This window comes from Solanum pennellii, chromosome 8 (genome assembly GCF_001406875.1).
Source record: "Solanum pennellii chromosome 8, SPENNV200".
Classification (NCBI taxonomy): domain Eukaryota; kingdom Viridiplantae; phylum Streptophyta; class Magnoliopsida; order Solanales; family Solanaceae; genus Solanum; species Solanum pennellii.
Window position 1 is genome coordinate 8,466,026 of NC_028644.1, and position 21,442 is coordinate 8,487,467.

Here is a 21,442-nt window from a genome sequence, read left to right on the forward strand (position 1 = left end):
TAATAGAGAAACAAACTTAAAACGAGTAAGATATAAATTTCTTAAGTTGGCTAAAAAAACCTTTTTTAAAAAAAAATTCTTTTTTGGTTATTGAGTTTACGACCTATTTAGGATTATTTCTATATGTGTCCTTTTTATGATCTTAGTGGTATTATGTATTCGTTTAGTCCTTATGTTCCTGGAACAATTGCTTGCCTTTTATGAGAAATTTGTGACATATGTTGTCACATTAAATGGATTAACCATATTTCTTTCTGTTCCAATTACAGATATGGCTGAAAAGGAACATGCTCAAATTACTCCAAGTGGGAGTTCTAAAAGTCGAGCAAAAGGACGAGGTCAAAGAGCAACCCGCCGTAAGACATATTTCCAAGGGCGAGAAGTCGTACAGATTGGTGTCCCAAAACAGACGCAAAGTATGTTAAGGAATGAAAGGACCATTCGAAGAAAAAGAGAAAAAGATCTAAGCGAGTTTTGTAACAAATTAGTGCAACTTACTGTGTTCTTTGTTTACTACATTTACCAAGTCAAAACAGTCTTAGAAAGTAGTTTGAAAGTTAGGAACTTTAGCAGTAAGTTTAGGAGTTCGTTTAGTGGATATATATATATATATATATATATATATATATGTATATATATATATATAAAAGTAGCCTAGATTATCAAAAATTTAGAGACACAGCTTAACAAAACTAAGGTCTTATTACCTCCGTGAACTTATTTTTTTGTAATTTTATACACCTTTTGTCTTACGTGGCATACTCCGTGACTCCACGCAATTGAGGCGCGTGGGAGATATTTGGATGCCACATAAGCAAAAAAGGTGCACAAAATTATCAAAAAAAAAAGTCAAGGGGTAATAACACCTTAGAATAGTTAAAGTGTGTCTCTGAAATTTCTATCATAGTCTAGGGAGTAAATGTGCATTTTCCCTTTAATTTTCTAACACAAATACATGATCTATGGAAAAACCACTTGGTTAATGTGAACCCTTGCGGTAAGCTCAAATTATATATACCTTAGCTTACTTCTATCGCCACTCGTCGTTTGAAATATGAATTTATTTTCTTTTCTTTTTTTGGGACTCTATCATATAAGCATTAAGAAATCTGAGCACGATGGAGCACCTATACGATGGAGGGATCTTCTGTAAATTACAACTTTCTCCCAAATATTGGACAAATGACTTCTCTCTTGGTGTTCAGTATAGCTTTTGGTGACAATCATGGCACCCTCCCTAATCAAGGTACCCAATTTTTCTCTTTATTCCCTAATGCCCGCATTTTCATGCATGTTGGAGGTCTTATATTATCATGTTCAGTTAATCAAATATTATAATATTTTTTGGTTATTACCAAACACAAGAAAATAAGTAACACAATCCACCTGTCTTCCTTCTAACACATCCATAGACATTAAAAAAATATAATAAGATGTCACTTATTATAGATATTCATTTTAGGCTGGTGTGATCTCAAACACATTCAAGAGCTGGATTTTTCAGACAATGATTTTTGGGGAACATTGCCTTCATGTTTTAGAAACTTGACATCACTTTGACGATTGAGTTTTTCTGATAGTTAATTCATGGGAAATATAGGGTCACATTCTAATTGGAGGAGACTCACATCACTTGAGTACCACGATATTGCGGATAACCAATTTGATGTTCCTCTGTCATTCAGCCAATTTTACAACCATACGAAATTGATCTACTTGGGTGTTGGTTATAATACAATAATTACAGACACTGAATTCCAAAATTGGATCCCAAATTTCCAGTTGGAGTTTTTTAGTATCAGGAAATGTAAAAACCTTCAAAAATTGCCTTGTTTCCTTCACTACCAATATGACTTGAGGATTTTTGTTATAGATGGAAATCAATTGGCAGGAAACTTTCCAACACGGTTGTTAGAAAATAACACCAGACTTACAGGGATTTATAGTAGAGATAATGATTTCAACGGACCATTCAAGTTGCGATCGAGTCATCACCTCCATCTTCAGACGATTGATGTTTCTAATAACAAAATAAATGGGCATATTCCAGAAAATATGAATTCAGCATTCCCAAAGCTTACCAGTTTGAACATGTCACAAGATGAAGCTCCTCTACCTTCCAAGATAAGTGGCATTCATTTAAAATTTCTAGACCTATCTCACAATTTCTTATGTGGAGGAGTTCCTAGTGATCTGGCAATTGGTTCTCCAGTATTGGTTTACCTTCGACTGTCACACAACAAGTTAAAAGGTCAAATTTTTCTGAAGGATGTCAAACCAAAGATGTTATATTTTTTGTTCTTGAATGGAAACAACTTTGAGGGACCACTACCTTGTAACATGTTTATCACATCCCTTATTGTATTGGACGCTAGCAACAATAATTTCTCTGGAGAGATTCCGAGATGCATTAGGGATAATACAAGATTGTTACAACTTGATTTGTCCAAGAATCATCTCGATGGTTCCATTCCAGTTGAGATTTGCATTGAATCTATCGCACAACCTGTTGGGCTATTGCCCATGTTCCAGCCAAAGGCCCATGGCCTAATCCTACTTGGAAAAGGATTGGAATTATTCTCCTTAATTGGTTTCCAATTCTATTAGGAAAAGGATTGGAATAGTAATCCTATTTGTAGTTGGTTTTGGCTTTATAAGGAAAAGCACAACTCTATAAATAGAGGATGGTTTTGAGAGAATAATTAATTGCTCATTGGTATTGTCTTTGAAAGACATTAAAACATAAGAGAGGTTTTTGAGAGAGCTTTCAACAAGAGAAAAAAGAGAGAAAGAAAAGGATTCTTTTGCTGCAGTCTTTTCTCCGACCAGCAACGTTCGGATCGTGTTTCCCGATTAACTAACCGTTGGATCGGGCTGACATTTGGCCTGAGTGTTCCTAACATCTTGGTGGCTGATTTGAACGGTGGAGATCGGATTCGGAGGTCAGAAAGATCCTGTTTTAGGTCCCGAACAGAAGCTGGGTTTGGGTGGTGTTTCTTTCTATTTATCTTTTGTTGGTGTAGCTATTGTTTGTTCTCTTTTGGCACTTGTTGTGTAGCCATTAGAAGAATATTTGTAACCCTCTTATTGTTATAGTGAAGCAATTCGGATCTTGTCGATCCCGTGGTGTTTACCTTCGGTTTGAAGGGTTTTTCCACGTTAAACTTGGTGTTCTTTATTGTTAGATTTTCAGTTTCATCTTTTCGTCACAACAACTGGTATCAGAGCTAAGGTTATCTATATGTAGGGGAATATGAGCAAGATGGTATGTCTAAACGGAAGAAACTACAACATATGGAAAAGCAAGATGAAAGATCTATTGTTCGTGAAGAAGATGCATCTTCCGATTTTCTCTGCTCATAAACCCGAGAATGTGACCGATGAAAATTGGGAATTTGAGCACCAACAAGTATGTGGATATATAAGACAATGGGTTGAAGATAATGTTCGCAACCATATTGTGAATGAGACACATGCTAGAACATTGTGGGAAAAGTTGGAGACGCTTTACGCTTCAAAAACTGGCAATAACAAGTTATTCTTGTTAAAGCAATTGATGACCTTTAAATACAAGGAGGGTAGTCCTATTCTTGATCATATAAATGATTTTCAGGGTATTCTTGATCAGCTATCAGGAATGGGTGTGAATTTTGATGATGAAATACAAGGACTTTGGCTTCTTAATACTCTACCGGATTCTTGGGAAACTCTTCGTGTTTCTTTAACAAATTCTGCCACTGGTGGAAAGGTGACTATGGAATATGCAAAGAGTGGTGTGTTGAATGAAGAGGTTAGAAGAAAATCTCAAGACATATCTTCACATTCAGATGTTCTATATACAGAAGATCGGGGGAGACATAAGACAAGAGATCCGAGGAGTAGAGGTAAAAGCAGAAGCAAGTCAAAATTCAAGAATCCAAATATTATATGTTATCATTGTGGAAAGAAAGGACATATTAAAAGATTTTGTAAACAATTGAAGCAAGATCTTAAAGAAGGGAAGAAGGAAGAAAACAACGAAAATAATGTTGTTGCTGTTGTCCATGATGACCTTCTCTTCGCTTGTGATAAAGACGTCATCAATTTTGTATCTCAAGACACAAGTTGGATAGTAGATTCTGGAGCTACATCACATGTCACACCAAGAAAAGACTTCTTTTCATCTTATACTTCTGTTAACTCTGAGGTGTTAAATATGGGTAATACTGGTGAGGTTAAGGTGTTTGGTGTTGGCACTGTTTGTTTGAAAACCAATACTGGTTCAACGTTGGTCCTTCAGAATGTCAAGCATGCTCCAGACATTCCAATAAATTTGATCTCTGTAGGACAACTAGATGATGATGGCTATCATAATGACTTGTGCAATGGTCAATGGAAGCTCACCAAAGGCTCACTGATTTTAGCTCGAGGAAGAAAACATTCAAATTTATATGTGACACAAGGATCGATTCTTGGTGACTCTATAAATTTGGTGGAGAGCGAGACTTTATCAGAATTGTGGCACAAGAGGCTTAATCATATGAGCGAGAGGGGGATCACATGTTTGGCTAAGAAGAATTTGCTTGCTGGTATGAAACAAGCAAAGGTGAAAAGATGTGTTCATTGCTTAGAAGGGAAACAGAAAAGAGTTTCTTTTCACAGTCATCCTCCTTCAAGAAAGTCTGAGCTATTGGAGCTAGTACACTCAGATTTGTGTGGTCCTTTCAAAGTGAAGTCAAAAGGTGGTGCACTTTACTTTGCTACTTTCATTGATGATCATTCTCGCAAGATTTGGGTATATCCTTTGAAATCCAAAGATCAAGTGCTTGATGTGTTTAAACAGTTTCAAGCCTTATCTGAGAGACAAACGGGAAAGAAATTAAAATGTATTCGCACTGATAATGGTGGTGAGTATATTGGTCCCTTTGATAACTACTGCAAATCGCAAGGAATACGTCATCAGAAGACTCCTCCAAAGACTCCTCAATTAAATGGTTTGGCAGAGAGGATGAACAGAACTTTAGTTGAGAGAGTTAGATGTGTGCTTTCAGAGGCTAAACTTCCAAATTCTTTTTGGGCTGAAGCACTTAACACTGTTGCTTATGTTATCAATTTGTCTCCTGTTGTTGCTTTGGATGGTGACGTTCCAAACAGAGTTTGGTTTGATAAGGATGTTTCTTATGATCACTTGAAAGTGTTTGGGTGTAAAGCTTGTGTGCATGTTCCAAAAGATGAGAGGTCAAAATTGGATGTTAAAACTAAGCAATGTATCTTCATTGGTTATGGTCAAGATGAGTTTGGATATCGATTTTATGATCCAATTGATAAGAAACTCATTAGAAGTCGTGATGTTGTGTTCTTTGAAGATCAAACTATTGAAGATATTGACAAGACTGAGAAACTAGATTCTCATACTGATGAGAGCTTAGTTGATGTTGATCCAATTCCTACTATTGATACATCTTTTGCACATGAGAGAACCCAAGGTAATGATCAAGACAATGATGAGAGTGTAGAACATGTATTTGTTCCTACTGATGATGTTGTGGTTGATAATCAACCAACTCATGTTGGGATGACCGCTTCAGATGCTCCAGAAACCTCTTGTAGAAGATCTACTAGAGAGAAGCGAAGCTCAACACGTTATTCTCATGATGAGTATATTCTATTGACTAATATGGGAGAACCTGAAGGTTATGATGAAGCCATGTTAGATACTCATAGAGATAAGTGGAAAGAACTCATCGTAGACAATCATGAGTTTTGTAGAAGTGTGGCAGGCAGGAAGCCTGTCAAGAGATCCTCTACTTGAAGTCCATTTGGCCCCTTGGCTGGAGGGGGAGTTTGTTGGGCTATTGCCCATGTTCCAGCCAAAGGCCCATGGCCTAATCCTACTTGGAAAAGGATTGGAATTATTCTCCTTAATTGGTTTCCAATTCTATTAGGAAAAGGATTGGAATAGTAATCCTATTTGTAGTTGGTTTTGGCTTTATAAGGAAAAGCACAACTCTATAAATAGAGGATGGTTTTGAGAGAATAATTAATTGCTCATTGGTATTGTCTTTGAAAGACATTAAAACATAAGAGAGGTTTTTGAGAGAGCTTTCAACAAGAGAAAAAAGAGAGAAAGAAAAGGATTCTTTTGCTGCAGTCTTTTCTCCGACCAGCAACGTTCGGATCGTATTTCCCGATTAACTAACCGTTGGATCGGGCTGAAATTTGGACTGAGTGTTCCTAACATCTTGGTGGCTGATTTGAACGGTGGAGATCGGATTCGAAGGTCAGAAAGATCCTGTTTTAGGTCCCGAACAAAAGCTGGGTTTGGGTGGTGTTTCTTTCTATTTATCTTTTGTTGGTGTAGCTATTGTTTGTTCTCTTTTGGCACTTGTTGTGTAGCCATTAGAAGAATATTTGTAACCCTCTTATTGTTATAGTGAAGCAATTCGGATCTTGTCGATCCCGTGGTGTTTACCTTCGGTTTGAAGGGTTTTTCCACGTTAAACTTGGTGTTCTTTATTGTTAGATTTTCAGTTTCATCTTACCTTCTCCAATCTACAGAAAATCGAGAGTTTAGACCTTTCCTTCAACAACTTGAATGGGAGAATTCCTGTTGGTCTGATTGAGCTCAATTATTTGGAAGTATTCAATGTTTCATTCAATAACTTATCCGGTGCAGTGCCTGATTTAAAAGCTCAATTTGCAACTTTTGACAAAAGCAGCTACAAGGGAAATCCTTTTCTTTGCGGTAAACCATTAGACAACAAGTATGAGATGAGTCCTAAATTATCAAATACCTCAAAGATGAATGGAGATGAGGAATCATCAAAATTGGAAGACATCCAGTGTTTTTACATTGGGTTAGTTGTGTCGTATGGAGCGATCTTGTTGGGATTAGCTGCAGCCCTCTGCTTCAATCGGCATTGGAGAAGAGCATGGTTCAGGATGATAGAGGCATTGATGTTTTATTGTTACTATTTTGTGTTGGACAACATTGTTACACCCATCAAGAGTAGAATGTTGGTTAGTTAGGTAGTTGTTTTAAAATAATGTTGTATGTCTATCACAATTATTATGTTGTCATTCAACAAATAGCCCATGTTGTCGGGTTAGTTACATTTTCATGTATCTGTTTGGAGTTGTTACATTTTCATAGTTGAATACCCATGCTCTCTATGTGTGCGTATATAGTTATTATTCTCATTCATGGCAGCCGGGTTGTTCCTTGCTATATTTTCATTTCCGGCAGTAAAATTCATGACTAAAATTCCATTCAAAGTTCAACCATAAATGATCTGGAAGAAATGATTAATGCACTTGGACCAGCAGTTCAACAGACTCTCCCACCACTAGTCCTATCGTATCTGATTAATGCACTTGGACCAGCAGTTCAACAGACTCTCCCACCACTAGTCCTATCGTATCCACCTAACACAAAAGATGACAACAACTCCAATCATGCCAAACAAACCATCAATTCCCCAAGCGCAAGTGATGATGAAAACAGAATTTAATTTCTAGCAATTCTATGGCCAGCACAACTCTAATTATGCACACAGGTACAACAACAAAGGAAAGAATATAGCAGCTAATTCTGTGGGATTATCATGTGATTTCAATCCTGATAAAGGAGGAAGTGGATCTCAGAATCAAACTCACAACCAAAAAAACATCAGTGTCACCAACGAGCAATATGGACAGTTTGCTCATCTCTCTTGGAGTTCTTTGACTGAACTTCAACTCTATAAACAGAAATGAAGGCAAGAAAAAGAGGAAAAAATATTTTCGTGTGGCAAGATATTTTGAATTGAACTGAAATGGTTTTTAAATACAAGAAAACTGTTATTGATAAGGTTTGGAGAAAATAACCTATTTATTGCTCAATATATAAAGAGTAAACAAACTATGGTAACTAAATAATCAAATCCCTGCAAATCAGCTAGACTACCATATATACAAGAACGGAGATTTAACGTCAAACTGAAACACTTTCCAGCCATTTTGTGCAGCTATAGCCAACAATAATCTGGTGGTTTCTAATCTAGCAACAGGAGGAAATGTATTAGAAAAATTAATACCAAAAATTTGAGTATACCCCTTTACAACTAGTCTGGATTTGTGCTTGTTGCTAAAGCCATCTGCATTTAACTTGGTTCGGGAAATCCACTTCACTACTATGACTATCCTGTGTTCTGGTCTTTTCAAAAGTTTCCATGTTGGTTCTTCTCAATCATGGTGAGTTCCTCCTTCATTGGAGATCTCCATTTTGGATCTTCTCTGCTTCCCAAAAATTTGTTGGCTCAAGAACAATGGGCCTAGACAAGTATTGACAAAGCGGTCCAACACCAAATTAAGTGTCCATGTATGGGATCTGGATTGATAAATAAAGGTAACGAGAGCAAAGAGGGTGATGCAAATTGTTGAGAAAAATGTCTACCCTCTCATCCCCTTTCTATGAGTTCTACTTCTCATCCGCTTTCTTCTACTTGTGGTCTTCAATTTCTATTTAGTTCTTAAATTCCTTTGTAATTCTAATTACGAGTTGGTGAAATAGATTCGTTGATTGTATAAATTTGAATTGAGTTGGTCTTGTTATTAAGTTTGATACAACAACCATATTGTGTCTCTCATAGATATCAAAGAGAGATCGTGTGCCTCTTATCGGATATCATCCACCGAATCATCTTCTTTTAGTTGAGAATCGTACTTTGATTTGGAATGAATGTTGGTTCTGCTTCTTTCCTGTTGGAATGTATACGTCCACTTATCAGACAAGGATCGGGTCCCTTGACTCAGCAAGAACAAAACTGAAAGTTGTGTCCACCTGTTTCGATGGGACTAGGTCCTCAGCACAAGGGAAGAAAACCACGACATGTTCTCAACGAGACTTTTCAAACCGCTTTCACTAATATTCAACAAGCAAAAGTAAAAGACGATTACAGCACGAGATTAGCCTGCTAATCTCCACACTAAGCAATACCACCTATTACTTAGACGAGCCAGAGCAGATACAACACTGCCCACTAAGCTATCACCACTATATAACTTAGACTTCAATTAAGCAGATACCACACCGCCCACTATACTAACTCAACTGATTAATATAGACTTTTACAGTAAGACCCAAAGTTACTCCTAACTATGTTTTTACAAGACTCAAACCATGTTTGAAACATTTCTAACAAACAATGAAACGAATACTACAAGTTGAGCTCAATACAAACATTTAAGAACAACAGTAGGTACGAAAAGCACTTCTTCTCTTGATCAGGTTCTTGTTGTATGTATTCTTGTGCTTGAATTCTTCCTTAAAGATGGCCTTCTCTTTTAAGATATTTGAGTTTTAGTTTGTCAAATCTTGAATTTGTGTTTGTTGGAAAGAGATAATATAATTCACCACAAATTCGTTGAGACCATCCAATTGGCTGAAGGCCTGTTGTTGGAAAACTTGTGCACCTACCGCATCAGAGGTGACAACTTTCTGACAGTTGTCTTGTCACCTTTTCATATGGCAGTCTTTCAGGGACCAGGTCCCTTGCAAAGTTCTTTGTGAGTTCTTGGAAAGGCTTGTTGGTTGACTTCCTTATGTGGATGAATGAATTTATATTTTGTTTGTCATGTTGACTAAGTCAACCATAAAGAGTTATTGACCTTTTGACAAACACCCTCCTCCATTCTGATTGGTGTAGTACGCTGACGCCTCACCAACCTCTGACATGACATTTTTACAGTTGTAACCCATTATGCATCTGATGGAGATAACTCTGTCTGGGACCAGGTCCCTGCATTTGTGAGATACTATAACATATAATCTCGTCCGCTCTTTTTATTGGGTTATACACTGCACTTTTCACCTACCATCTGACATGACAGATTTACTGTTGTACCCCATTTGTTTCTGGACGAGAGCACTTTGCTAGGACCAGGTCCCAGTATTTGTGCGGATCCTCAAAACACCAAGAATATAACATTTCTAGTTTTATTGTTTTTCTTTCATGAAATGCACGTCTCCACTTATCATGATTTCCTGTATGAAGTTGTAAAACCCCATAAGCCTTACAAACTTGGAACCCACAAATTTTCCATCTTCCACTTTTTTTATCCAACTTATCTCTTTTAGCTTGTGGTACATAAGTAAAGCACAAACATCCAAACACGTGGAGTTCTTTCAAAAGGTTCATAACCATAGAAGACTTCAAATGACGTCTTTCCTTCTAATGCTTTTGTTGGATAATTGATCAGATGTGTAATCCTTGCCATTATCAAACCTTAAATATGAGAGCACCTAGACACCCATCCTACCTTAGCTTAAATGCACGATTCATGAAATGAGGGTATACACTTGAACTAATAATTTTGATGCACTAATCGACTCCTCTTAAGTCGTAGTGAAAATTTCTTACTTTTTTGATGACTAAATTTGAAAGAATTGCACCATTAGCAATATAAGCTCCAAACACGTCCATCAGCTCAAAAATTAAGGCGTAGAGAAATTAGTGTAAAGAAGGAAGTCTCGATGAATTTACTACAGACGACTCAATTACACGATCTAGAGCATGAAAGAATAAGAAATATTTGTAAATGTATCATAGCCTTCTCGTTATAAGTGTGACATGTTTCACACTCATAAAAAGACTCTAGTTGACACGGTTCTGTAGACACCCTAGGAAACTTGAACCTTAAGCTCTAATACCAAGTTTGTCATGTCCCGAGACCCCACCCTAGACGGGATATGGCATACAGAACCCCTAAAGGCCTGAGAGTACCAACCAACCTGCTCAACCCGAATAATAATATAAATAACAATTTAAATATTAATGCGGAAAGTAAGGCTCATTTCAATTAACCTTCAAGAGAATTCAAAAGAGGATAATCAATTTGACTCTTAATTAGAAACTAAATTCAACTAATTACCATAGGTCTACGAAACCTCTAGAAAAAGAATAACAATGTTTACATCGGGATATGGCCCCCAACATATTATGAAAATCAAAGGAAAGACATATGAAGAAAAGTTCACTTTACAGAAGATGGAAAGCTCACCACAATATTCGTTGTTATCCCTCAATGATCTATTGTTGCCCGAAAATACGAACTTGTGTCTCCGATCCTACATCGTGAAATGATGTAGCATCCGAAGATGGTTAGTACGACGAGTACTGGCATGCAACCCAAGGGAAAGGATAAACAATATACATATATAAAACTTAACCATAAAAGAAAGTCAAAATCACAAGTGCAGATCCAAAACATTTGACGTAGACTTTTCAAAAATCATTAATCTTGAGTAAGGTAGTGTTCATCAATTTAATGGGACTCACGGGCTATATGGGTCAAGCCTCCGCCTGACTGAGGGCCCCAATCCATGTATACCACATGGATTTAAGAAATATAAAAATCGGGCAAACTAAACTCTCCCAAAGTAAAGATTGTAGAGGCTGCTACTATTAACAACCTACAATGGTCATCCATATTTCAGGATAGGGACCTCCCATGTCTGTAAACGCTGTTTGGGGTGATGAGTCACAAGGACTTTATACCTTTTTGGTGATAATATGAAGGACATATTCCCATTGGTATCTTCATGCCAAGACATGCAAGCCATTGTGACCGTGCCGAATTTCATAATCAACCATTTAAAAATCTTAACTCGTCCTCTTAAATCAAAGACTCATTTATGTTAAGACATTTCGTTCAATGTCAACATCCGAATCATTCCAAGTCATAAGACAACATATAAAAATACAAAATCATTAGCATTTATCCAGGATGGAAAAATACTTTTTGCTTATCATTTTAATCCAAAACTTTTGAAAGACTCATAGGTTCCCAAATCCCTTATTTATTGAAAAAATCCTTTTCAAAATAATATGAGACATTTCACCCATCTGTCACGACCCACTTTAGAATCGTGATCGGCGCTAAGGAGAAGAGTTCCAAACCAAGCCTTAACAAAAATCTACAGAAAAATGAGACAGAGTTTCCTCTATTTTTGGGCCTATCCTGAATTTACCTGTAATAGAACAAAATAACGCAGCCAACCAATCTCATTTTTTTCCCCACCTTATTCATCAATAAACTTTTCAAAGAGTAAACATACTAATTCCAACTCCAAAACAANCCCCCACCTTATTCATCAATAAATAATTCGAAGAGTAAGAATACCAATTCCAACTCCAAAACATAAGTCTCATACTAGACACCAGTTTGCAATATGAAAGAATACTCATAACTTCTAATAAAAGAAATGACTATGGAGCGACTCAATGAATTTTGACAAATGTCTTGAACAAGTAATAAGCTTGTTATCCAAGCGAACAAATGCGGGGCTCACCGGAAATTATCAACTCGAAAACTCTAGACCTTACCAAAGTCACCTGTATTATCTGTAAAAAAATATAGCGACGAGTGAGACGCTAGATCAGTGAGTAATAATACTTAACCACAACCATTTTAATGAGGGACAAGTCAGAAAACATGCTAGTACAATAATCATAATGTTGAAATAATGCTCTTTCAGAAATAATAACAATATTCAATCTTTTGTGCCTCATATTAGAAAAATCAATATAAATACTCAATAGTAAACTCAGAGAAACCTTTCCATATCAAATCTTATAGTTGTAAACTCAGAAAATACTTTCTTATCAAATCTTATATCTAGGAGGTTTCCAAGGATGAATCACGTAATCAGAGTGTCCTTCTCTTAAGAAGTAACCAGTAACAGTGAACTCCAAGTAAATGAGTTAAATATTCATTTCGGTAGATCCCTACTCAAGGGATATCGGTAACGGTATACTAGTTTCACATCCCACTAGCAAGGGTTTTATCAAAAATCAGTAATTATAAGGTGCACCAGGTTTAACAATCCCGCCGTTAGCTACGGAATTCTTCAAGATCTACTCCCATTTATATTTTTCTTATAACAGAGCATTTAAATCTTATCAAATCATATCATTTCAAAGTTTAACAATAACTTTGTCAAAATACTATTTCTCAAATAAGTGTAAAACGTTTTCAATAAAAGTAATCATATTGTAAAAATTGAGATCATGCCAAATAATATTTTCAATATCACATACAATAAAAGACATGTCCCACATGCAAGTTCAAAACACTCGGTAACACATTTACTTTATAAACCGTGTGAAAATCATGCAAATTATAAAACATCAATCGTGGTACGGTTACTACTCACAGTTTTCATGTCGAAATACCAAACTTATCATTCGAGCAATCCATCTATAATCATATCATGTCAGTCTCGTGTTAATTCCTTCATTTAAAATAATCAATACTACATAACTACTCGTTGATCAAGGTTCTATAATAGACTCTCAATATATCAAATTATATTTAATTGGCTCTATAAATCCCTCAAAACAGCATCACTGATGACTAATTCCCACTAAACTGAAGGCAATGGAACAGTAACAATGGAATGAATTTGACTTATTTTCATCCACAAATAGTGAATGGACAAACTATGGTTCAGCTGGAAGGGACTTCAATGGTATGGTTTCTCCATAAGAATTTCACGGACATAATTTAATTCTCTCATGGTACTTTGTAGATGATCTACGCGTTCCTTACCATAGATGAAAGAGCATACCATTTCTTTTATACCATAGATAGGAAGCATAATAATTTTCTTCACAAGACGCCAACTCGTTACAAAAAGATAGATCTTACCTTTTTCTTAACTCCATTTCCCCTCTTTCCGGGCTGCCAAGCTTTGTATACATATGCATCCACCAATAATAATAACAACCTCTCAAGAGCAACAACCAATACTAGCATTGCCCAAATTCTTGAGCATTCAAAATTTCCAACTCTTTACAAAAATTTCCAAAGAAATATTGCTTAGTTCTTGGCCTTTTTGAATGAATGTTTGATCGTCCAATCAACACGTTACAGGTTTCTAATCCTCTTAGCAATGTCAACTATCTCAAAATCGGTTAATATCTTCATACGTAAGGTTATTCAAGGGACTAACCAACTTTCCAACAAACCTCTAAATCATAAATACTATTTTAAGTAATAAGTAGGGAGAATATCTAGCCAATTGAATAATTTGGAGCCATATATAAGTTCCAACCATCATTTTGAACAAATTCCTTATCAACTTACTCATTTCCAATTGTCAAGAAAGAAACAATCCATAATAACTTAGTGAATCGCCTCAAGTCTTTGAAGTTCTCCTATTGGTGTTTTGAATAATACAATACTATACCATTTATTTTCTCATGTTCATTGTTTATACCCTACCAGAACTTCAACACTTTTGCTGGAACATGCTAAAGTTCATAAAGCTTTAAGTATTTCACCCAAGAATCTTTTCACAAAACCTTTAAGGATCTTTGAGTTATTATAACCTCGGAGGTTTTATCTGTAGAAACTCTCCACCTTAATTTGAGGGAACAAGTGTTCAAAAAGGTAGCCCTTGTTGCCTCGGAACCTTCAAAATATTTTGGTTTTTGGGTGATTAGGTTCAAGACATGTGTTAGGAAGACAAACAATATTAGATACATTCAGTTGAGCCTATCATTCGCACACACAATACGGAGTAAGAAAGGACGACAAGACACACCCTATCAAATCCTCGCAGAATCACGATTATAGGAATGGCCGGCAACATAACCATAATTGAGATTCTACTACTAACATGTTCTCCATAAGTCACAAGTATAACCTAGGGCTCTGATACCAACTTTGTGACGACCGAATTTAGAATCGTGACCGGCGTTAAGGAGAAGAGTTCCAAAGCAAGCCTTAACAAAAAATCTAGAGAAAAACAGACAGAGTTTCCTCTGTTTTTGGGCCTATCCTGAACTTACATGTTACAAAAATCAATAACTCAGCCAACCAATCTCATCTTTTTTTCCCCCACCTTATTCATCAATAAATAATTCGAAGAGTAAGAATACCAATTCCAACTCCAAAACATAAGTCTCATACTAGACACCAGTTTGCAATATGAAAGAATACTCATAACTTCTAATAAAAGAAATGACTATGGAGCGACTCAATGAATTTTGACAAATGTCTTGAACAAGTAATAAGCTTGTTATCCAAGCGAACAAATGCGGGGCTCACCGGAAATTATCAACTCGAAAACTCTAGACCTTACCAAAGTCACCTGTATTATCTGTAAAAAAATATAGCGACGAGTGAGACGCTAGCTCAGTGAGTAATAATACTTAACCACAACCATTTTAACGAGGGACAAGTCATAAAACATGCTAGTACAATAATCATAATGTTGAAACAATGCTCTTTAAAAAATAATAACAATATTCAATCTTTTGTGCCTCATATAAGCAAATCAAGTAAAATACTTAATAGCAAACTCAAAGAAACCTTTGCATATCAAATCTTATAGTTGTAAACTCAGAAAACACTTTCATATCAAATCTTATATCTGGGAGGTTTCCAAGGATGAATCATGTATTCTGAGTGGCCTTCTCTTAAGAAGTAACCAGTAAAAGTGAATTCCTCGTAAAGGAGTTAAATATTCATATCGGTAGATCCCTACTCGAGGGATATCAGTTACGGTATACTAGTTTCACATCCCACTAGCAAGGGTTTTATCAGAAATCGGTAATTACAGGGTGCACCAGGTCTAACGATCCCACCGTTAGCTACGAGATTCATCAAGGTCTACTCCCATTTACATTTTTCTTATAACAGAGCTTTTAAATCTTATCAAATCATATCATTTTAAAGTTTAACAATCACCTGTCAAAATACTATTTCTCAAATAAGTGTAAAACATTTTCAATAAAAGTAATCATATTGTAAAAATTGAGATCATCCCAAATAATATTTTCAATATCATATCCAGTAAAAGACGTGTCCCACATGCAAGTTGAAAACATTCAGTAACACATTTACTTTATAAACCATATGAAAATCATGCAAATTATAAAACATCAATCGTGGTAAGATTACTACTCACAGTACTCATGTCGAAATAACAAACTTGTCATTCGAACAATCCATACGGTTTCCTTCGATCAATCAATCTATAATCATATCATGTCAGTCTCGTGTTAATTCCTTCATTTAAAATAATCAATACTACATAACTACTCGTCGCTCAAGGTTCTATAATAGACTCTCAATATATCAAATTATATTTAATTGGCTCTATAAATCCCTCAAAACAGCCCCACTGATGACTAATTCCCACTAAACTTAAGGCAATGGAACAGTAACAATGGAATGAATTTGACTTATTTTCCTCCACAAATAGTGAATGGACAAACTATGGTTCAGCTGGAAGGGACTTCAATGGTATGGTTTCTCCATAAGAATTTCACGGACATAATTTAATTCTCTCATGGTACTTTGTAGATGATCTACGCGTTCCTTACCATAGATGAAAGAGCATACCATTTTTTTTATACCATAGATAGGAAGCATAATAATTTTCTTCACAAGCCGCCAACTCGTTACAAAAAGATAGATCTTACCTTTTTCTTAACTCCATTTCCCCTCTTTCCGGGCTGCCAAGCTTTGTATACATATGCATCCACCAATAATAATAACAACCTCTTAAGAGCAACTACCAATACTAGCATTGCCCAAATTCTTGAGCATTCAAAATTTCCAACTCTTTACAAAAATTTCCAAAGAAATATTGCTTAGTTCTTGGCCTTTTTGAATGAATGTTTGATCGCCCAATCAACACGTTACAGGTTTCTAATCCTCTTAGCAATGTCAACTATCTCAAAATCGGTTAATATCTTCATACATAAGGTTATTCAAGAGACTAACCAACTTTCCAACAAACCTCTAAATCATAAATACTATTTTAAGTAATAAGTAGGGAGAATATCTAGCCAATTGATAATCTGGAGCCATATATAAGTTCTAACCATCATTTTGAACAAATTCCTTATCAACTTACTCATTTCAAATTGTCAAGAAAGAAACAATCCATAATAACTTAGTGAATCGCCTCAAGTCTTTGAAGTTCTCCTATTGGTGTTTTGAATAATACAATACTATACCATTTATTTTCTCATGTTCATTGTTTGTACCCTACCAGAACTTCAACACTTTTGCTGAAACATGCTAAAGTTCATAAAGCTTTAAGTATTTCACCCAAGAATCTTTTCACAGAACCTTTAAGGATCTTTGAGTTATTATAACCTCGGAGGTTTTATCTGTAGAAACTCTCCACCTTAATTTGAGGGAACAAGTGTTCAAAAAGGTAGCCCTTGTTGCCTCCGAACCTTCAAAATATTTTGGTTTTTGGGTGATTAGGTTCAAGACATGTGTTAGGAAGACAAACAATATTATATACATTCAGTTGAGCCTATCATTCGCACACACAATACGGAGTAAGAAAGGACGACAAGACACACCCTATCAAATCCTCGCAGAATCACGATTATAGGAATGGCCGGCAACATAACCATAATTGAGATTCTACTACTAACATGTGCTCCATAAGTCACAAGAATAACCTAGGGCTCTGATACCAACTTTGTGACGACCCAATTTAGAATCGTGACCGGCGTTAAGGAGAAGAGTTCCAAAGCAAGCCTTAACAAAAAATCTAGAGAAAAAAAGACAGAGTTTCCTTTGTTTTTGGGCCTATCCTGAACTTACATGTAACAAAAATCAATAACTCAACCAACCAATCTCATCTTTTTTTTCCCCACCTTATTCATCAATAAATAATTCGAAGAGTAAGAATACCAATTCCAACTCCAAAACATAAGTCTCATACTAGACACCAGTTTGCAATATGAAAGAATACTCATAACTTCTAATAAAAGAAATGACTATGGAGCGACTTACTGAATTTTGACAAATGTCTTGAACAAGTAATAAGCTTGTTATCCAAGCGAACAAATGCGGGGCTCACCGGAAATTATCAACTCGAAAACTCTATACCTTACCAAAGTCACCTGTATTATCTGTAAAAAAATACAGCGACGAGTGAGACGCTAGCTCAGTGAGTAATAATACTTAACCACAACCATTTTAACGAGGGACAAGTCATAAAACATGCTAGTACAATAATCATAATGTTGAAATAATGCTCTTTAAGAAATAATAACAATATTCAATCTTTTGTGCCTCATATAAGCAAAATCAATTAAAATACTTAATAGCAAACTCAAAGAAACCTTTGCATATCAAATCTTATAGTTGTAAACTCAGAAAACACTTTCATATCAAATCTTATATCTGGGAGGTTTCCAAGGATGAATCATGTATTCTGAGTGGCCTTCTCTTAAGAAGTAACCAGTAAAAGTGAATTCCTCGTAAAGGAGTTAAATATTCATATCGGTAGATCCCTACTCGAGGGATATCAGTTACGGTATACTAGTTTCACATCCCACTAGCAAGGGTTTTATCAGAAATCAGTAATTACAGGGTGCACCAGGTCTAACGATCCCACCGTTAGCTACGAGATTCATCAAGGTCTACTCCCATTTACATTTTTCTTATAACAGAGCATTTAAATCTTATCAAAAAATATCATTTTAAAGTTTAACAATCACCTGTCAAAATACTATTTCTCAAATAAGTGTAAAACGTTTTCAATAAAAGTAATCATATTGTAAAAATTGAGATCATCCCAAATAATATTTTCAATATCATATCCAGTAAAAGACGTGTCCCACATGCAAGTTGAAAACATTCAGTAACACATTTACTTTATAAACCATAAGAAAATCATGCAAATTATAAAACATCAATCGTGGTAAGATTACTACTCACAGTACTCATGTCGAAATAACAAACTTGTCATTCGAACAATCCATAAGGTTTCCTTCGATCGATCAATCTATAATCATATCATGTCAGTCTCGTGTTAATTCCTTCATTTAAAATAATCAATACTACATAACTACTCGTCGCTCAAGGTTCTATAATAGACTCTCAATCTATCAAATTATATTTAATTGGCTCTATAAATCCCTCAAAACAGCCTCGCTGATAACTAATTCCCACTAAAATAAATAAAAGTAACCTTATTATCCATCTACCTTTCTTTGATGTATGCCAAAATACACAAGCTAATAGTCCAACCATTTAGCATACTCACTCGGTTCATGAAAAATAAGGACGAATTCTCTATTTCTTCTAACTCGTGTTTTCTTAAAATATCGTCCCTAATCACATAATCATGGCATATACCAATTAAATTGTATAAACTAAATTTAGAAACTTACCTTCCGTTTTTTCTTCTCTCAACAATTAAAACCAAGGTTTTATTGATTTTTCCTTCTTCACTTTATCACTGGAACGAAGCAACAGCTTCACGTAATGGAGATGACTTAAAGGATTTAGCTGTTAGCTCAAACCCTTTTCTGTACGTGCAACTGGGCTAAGGCCCACTCTCTTTTTCTTTAAAAAGAATTCTTTGATCTCCTTTCCTGGTCTTTCTTAGAGCCTGTTTGGCTCAGCTTAAAAGTTGGTCAAACTGACTTAAAAGTTGGTTTTTGATTTATTTAGTTGTTTGAAAATAATCCAAATAACTTATTTTAAGTTAAAAAAAACTTATTTTAAGCCAAAAGTTAAAAGCTGAGGGAGGGGTGCTTTTTTTTTTATAGCTTATAAGCTATTTTAAGTTGATCACATTTTTACCTTTTTGCCCTTAATATTTTCATACAATCTCCAAATTACCCACATAACCCTAACATCTCTTTCTTCCATTTTTCCCTTTTCACGTGTGGATGATAGACAATTACTATTACTAATGAATGAAAATAAAATAAATCTTAAATCTTTCAAGTGATCTATTCAAATTATATATTATTAAAATGTAAAATAAGTTGCACATATAACTTAAATAAAAATTTATATTCCTCTTATAAATAATTTGTGATGAGAAAGAAATATGTGAATGATAGCAAAATATAATTATTTATGACTGTAAAATATAAATTAATTAACTTTTATTATGTTAACAGCTTTTAAGGGTATTTCAGACATTTTGATTTAAAAAGCTGTTTATCAGCACTTATTTTCCAAACACATCAACAACTTTTTTTTAACTTCAGCACCTTTATCCAAACGCATAACTGCTTATTTTAAAAATAAGTTTCAGCACTTTCAAAAGAATTTTTTTAAAGCTGTTTTTATTAAGCCCATCCAAACGGGCCCTTACTCTTTATTTTTTTTGGGTGGCTAATGACTAATATGCCCTTGTTTAAAATATGGGACATTACATTCAACAATCCAAATTCTGAAATCATACTAAAGTAATTTAAACACAATTAACAAGAGAGGATCATTTGTAATCAATTTTCATTAGATCACCACTCAACCCTTACCGCAATTCGTAATTTAGAAAAATATGAATAATAAAATAAGATATGAATCTTGGTTTGGAGTAGGGAGCGTTCGAACATACCTTTTGATGAAGAACTTACAAAAGAGACTTTTAGAATTAACCTTAGATCTTACTTCTAGAAGTATTTTGGAAATCTCATAATTGTAGGGTATACATTAATGGTACAAGCATGTGGTATTATTGGGTGCATGTATTGACTCTTGGCTGTTTATCTAAACCTGATTTTCATATTTAAATTTGATCAAGTCAGGATTAGTATGGTGTCTATTGTTAAAATTGAGTTTTCCTTCTCTTGTCAAGTAGCTTGATTTTGTTGTTTAGTTTTGTGTGCACTCACGCTAGAAAAAATATTTTAAACTATAGAAAAAAATGCTAATTAATATATGTAATACTTACATAAATAGCTATAGTTTGAGGGTTATTAGATTGAGATGACTATATTTATCATATTTAAAAAAAATAGCTACAGTTTGTTTAAAAAATTGGCTAATTGTTTTTTAAAAAAAAGTACAAAAATACATTGGAATTTAAATGTAACTGAAAATCCTATTTTGTAGCCCACTAATTTGGCACTTTCAACTTGTAACTTACCTTTCCTTAATAGGATTCTTGTCAACATATAAAAAAATGAAGATATGCAGAATATGTTCTTATACACTGTACTACTGGGAAAAAATTACGAAAAAAATGGCAACAATCTGTGTTTTAATTCGCCATTCCGGAAAATGGAGCGATGAGAATTGTTATGTGGAATACAACATTGACGGGATTGTTTTGAAGGAATATGCTTCATATTCTGATTTAGTTGATGTGATTTCCGTACAATTGAACGTTGATCTTACAAAGAAGTGTATGAAGATTAAATACACTATCGAAGGTGACGACACGCCTATGGAAATACGTAACGACATGGGTGTGCGCCTATATGTTCAGTTGAAAAAAATGAATACTCAAATTGGAGTATATCCCCTGTGTGTTAGTATTTACGATATTGATATTGTATATTCTGGTTCTGGAGAAACTTCTATTGAAAGTGATGTGTTGCAACTTGAATATAATAAAGAATTAAATAGTGAGGATGATCCATTAGCAATTGTACCAGCATTTGGCGATCAAACAGTAGATGCATTTGATGTTGAAAATGAT

General features: G+C 35.0%; 1 protein-coding gene across 1 annotated transcript; it reads left to right on the forward strand.

Moving 5' to 3' along the window:
* The first annotated feature begins 271 nt into the window (after positions 1–271).
* LOC107027477 (receptor-like protein 56) lies at positions 272–7,008 on the forward strand. Its single transcript, XM_027919259.1, is given in 5 exon segments — positions 272–416; positions 1,099–1,133; positions 1,135–1,246; positions 1,463–2,508; positions 6,511–7,008. Coding segments are annotated over 5 exon segments (1,836 nt in total).
* Positions 7,009–21,442: the final 14,434 nt, after the last annotated feature.